This window comes from Oncorhynchus clarkii, chromosome 3, assembly GCF_045791955.1.
Source record: "Oncorhynchus clarkii lewisi isolate Uvic-CL-2024 chromosome 3, UVic_Ocla_1.0, whole genome shotgun sequence".
NCBI classification, from domain to species: Eukaryota; Metazoa; Chordata; class Actinopteri; order Salmoniformes; family Salmonidae; genus Oncorhynchus; species Oncorhynchus clarkii.
In genome coordinates this window covers 17,957,110-17,960,097 of record NC_092149.1, presented here as the reverse complement: position 1 = coordinate 17,960,097, position 2,988 = coordinate 17,957,110, and the positions used below count along the sequence as shown (strand labels likewise).

Genomic DNA, 2,988 nt, shown 5'->3' with positions numbered 1-2,988 from the left:
AAAATTATGAGTAGGTGTGTCCAAACTATTGACTGGTACTGCATATCTATGCTATTTGTCATCATATATCGCAGAGAAATAAGTCATTTAAATATTTTCCCCTTTTTCCGATTACATTTCCAAATTAGAAATTAACCTTTTTACATGTTGAAATCTCTATGCACATAGAAAGGCCTGATATCTAATAACAAAACAATGAATTAATTAATGACAACTAGAAACAAATAGAATACATTTGAGGCGGAACCATTTCATCCTAAAGTGGAACTATTTTTCACGTAACACCATTCACCCACACAGACTGCGATAACTGATGCACCGGCAATGTCAAAATTGTCAAACGAAATTTGTCACGTTATGCGACCTCGGGGATGTATTAATGAGCACATACACCTAATTTACACGAGAATAACGGAATATAATTTTCCTTAGAAACATCGTTTTGCATTTTAAAGGCCGGTTTGATTCCTTTTTTCTTTCTAGCCTCTTATAGGTGTCTGAACTCGACAAGATGCGCCTCACCATTCAGATGTTTATATCCCATGGCCGGGTGGCCCGTAAAATGGGTCTCGGTCCAGAGTCCCGAATAAACATGCTTCGGAACATTCTTACCGGCCTCGTTCGACACGAGAGGATAGAGACCACCCGAGGTAGAGCAGACGAAGTTCGATTCTATGCTGAAAAGGTGAGGACATGGATGGTAAACGTTACCCTTTTACACAGCTCAACACAGCTGCTTCAACAATAGTAGCTACTTCTTCAACCATCCCTGTTTAATAGGCTACTGTAGTTTTTGACAGCTTGTGACGATGTTGACCAATGTGTGATGTTTTGCAGTTGATTGACTATGCCAAGAAGGGAGACACTGACGAGAAAGCGATGAAAATGGCAAACTTCTGGCTCACAGTAAATGTTCTTTATGATCTTTGTTAGTATTTTAATGTACTCAGACCAAGTCAGACCATCCCAATGTCCCCAGCTTTGTTGTACTATTATCTACCAGATTAGTATGAGTGTGTTCCTAGTTCTTTCAGACAGTCAATCTGACGCTCTCTCCTCTGTGGATTTAAGGAAAAGGACCTGATCCCAAAGCTCTTCAAGGTCCTGGCTCCCAGGTTTGAGACCCAGCCCAAAGCCTACACCCGGATGGCCCGCATTCCCAACAGGGAGAACCTGGACAAGGCTGCTATGGCCGTGCTGGAGTATAAAGGCAACCCGTTCCCACCTCTCCAGACCGCCAAACGGGACAATGACCTCACGCTAATCAACCAGCTCCTCAAAGGCTACAGAGAACAGAGGGCACAGCAGGCAGCAGCCAAGGTTGAGGCATGATGCAACCAGCCACACATTGACATTACATGTGTTAGATCAGGGGTGTGTTCGATATGGTGAAACATTTAGAATGTCATGTCTGTTCCACAGTATATGAACATTCTGGAACGTTGCTCCCTCCTGAATAAGCCCCTGTATTTCCCAAGAAGGGGACCCACTGGTGGGTTGTACTCAACTTTTATAGTCCACAGATTCTGACTAGGTCCTGGTTTGGAAACATTGTGTTGCTTTGTGTGTAATAAGAAAAACACCCAAACACTTTTGGTGGATCACACTGTTTTAGATGACTGGCACAGTATTTGACTTTCTGTGGACCCCACTGAACATGAGGATGTTGTGTGTCAAAATAAATGTGATTGTTTGACAATGTTAAGTGTTCTGTTATTTTGACTTAGTCAAATGAAAAGTTCTGTTCATGGCACTGCTGTGAATTTAACAGATGTGATTAAATATGCTGTTATTAATCCCACTAACGGTTCAGAAACATGTCCCCCAAACTTTTCATTATCATCATGGTTGATGTCCTGTTTTTAATCTCTCTACTGATTCAGAATAAACAGAGAGTGGCAAATAGAGGCAGGATGTTTTATGAAAGCAACCACCTTCAACCAGGCAAAATCACACACTCATTCTGTTTTAGATTCAAACTGTTTTGTTAAGAGCTGCTGTAGAGTTCAGTTTTCACATACTGGTAACTACTTGCCTAAATTGCCCCAAAACTATTGCAATTACATTCAATTGGACCGGCTCTCCGTTCTCCTTTGCCACTTGCCTGTAAGCGCTCTTAATTGTGAGGTTCCAGAAAAGTAATTGTACTGTACCAAGATGGAGTAGATGTTTTGGACGAATGCCCTTGCCCTTCTACATCACATTAAACATACACATTCACACTGCCAAGGTATGAAAGAAACTGACAAGGCCTCTAATAAAACCAACCATTTTAATTTGGCAAAAAGTGTATGTACAGCGTATTCAGAATATCCTAATTTGACACCATTAAAATGCATTAATTTCAAACAGTGCTTCAGTAATGTGCTCTTAACCAGACCTCTTGAAATACCCAGGAAGCTGTGCTGTTGTCTGTCATGCATATAAAACCCTCTCCTCTCCCTTTGCTCTTCCACTTGTGTCTGTGTCTAATAGACAAAATACCATAGATAAATTGATCATGCAGCTTGTTGTACAGGATGAATGGAACCTGCCTGTCAATATCAATCTATTCAGTCAAGTAATGGCATCCGTAACCATGGACAAGTGGACTGTAAAGGCAATAGACATACAGTTGAAGTCGGAAGTTTACATACACCTTAGCCAAATACATTTAAACTCAAGTTTTTCACAATTCCTGACATTCAATCCTAGTAAAAATTCCCTGTCTTGGGCCAGTTAGGATCAACACTTTATTTTAAGAATGTGAAATGTCAGAATTATAGTAGAGAATGATTTCAGCTTTTATTTCTTTCATCACATTCCCAGTGGGTCAGAAGTTTACATACACTCAATTAGTATTTGGTAGCATTGCCTTTAAATTGGGTCAAACGTTTCGGGTAGCCTTCCACAAGCTTCCCACAATAAATTGAGTGAATTATGGCCCATTCCTCGTAACCGAGTCAGGTTTGTAGGCCTCCTTGCTCGCACACGCTTTTTCAGTTCTGC

At 40.9% G+C, this 2,988-nt stretch overlaps 1 protein-coding gene across 2 annotated transcripts; it reads left to right on the top strand.

Moving 5' to 3' along the window:
- The first annotated feature begins 308 nt into the window (after positions 1-308).
- Positions 309-1,705, top strand: LOC139389894 (large ribosomal subunit protein bL17m-like). 2 transcript variants are annotated; one of them, XM_071136913.1, is made up of 3 exons: positions 309-685; positions 838-906; positions 1,072-1,705. In XM_071136913.1, the coding sequence occupies exons 1-3, from the start codon at positions 512-514 to the stop codon at positions 1,330-1,332; spliced, it is 504 nt and encodes a 167-aa protein (XP_070993014.1). In that variant the 5' UTR covers positions 309-511; the 3' UTR covers positions 1,333-1,705. The 2 variants fall into 2 exon arrangements, with proteins under 2 accessions (XP_070993014.1, XP_070993024.1); XM_071136923.1 differs by lacking the exon at positions 838-906 and having other exon boundaries at positions 316-685.
- The last annotated feature ends 1,283 nt before the right edge of the window (positions 1,706-2,988 follow it).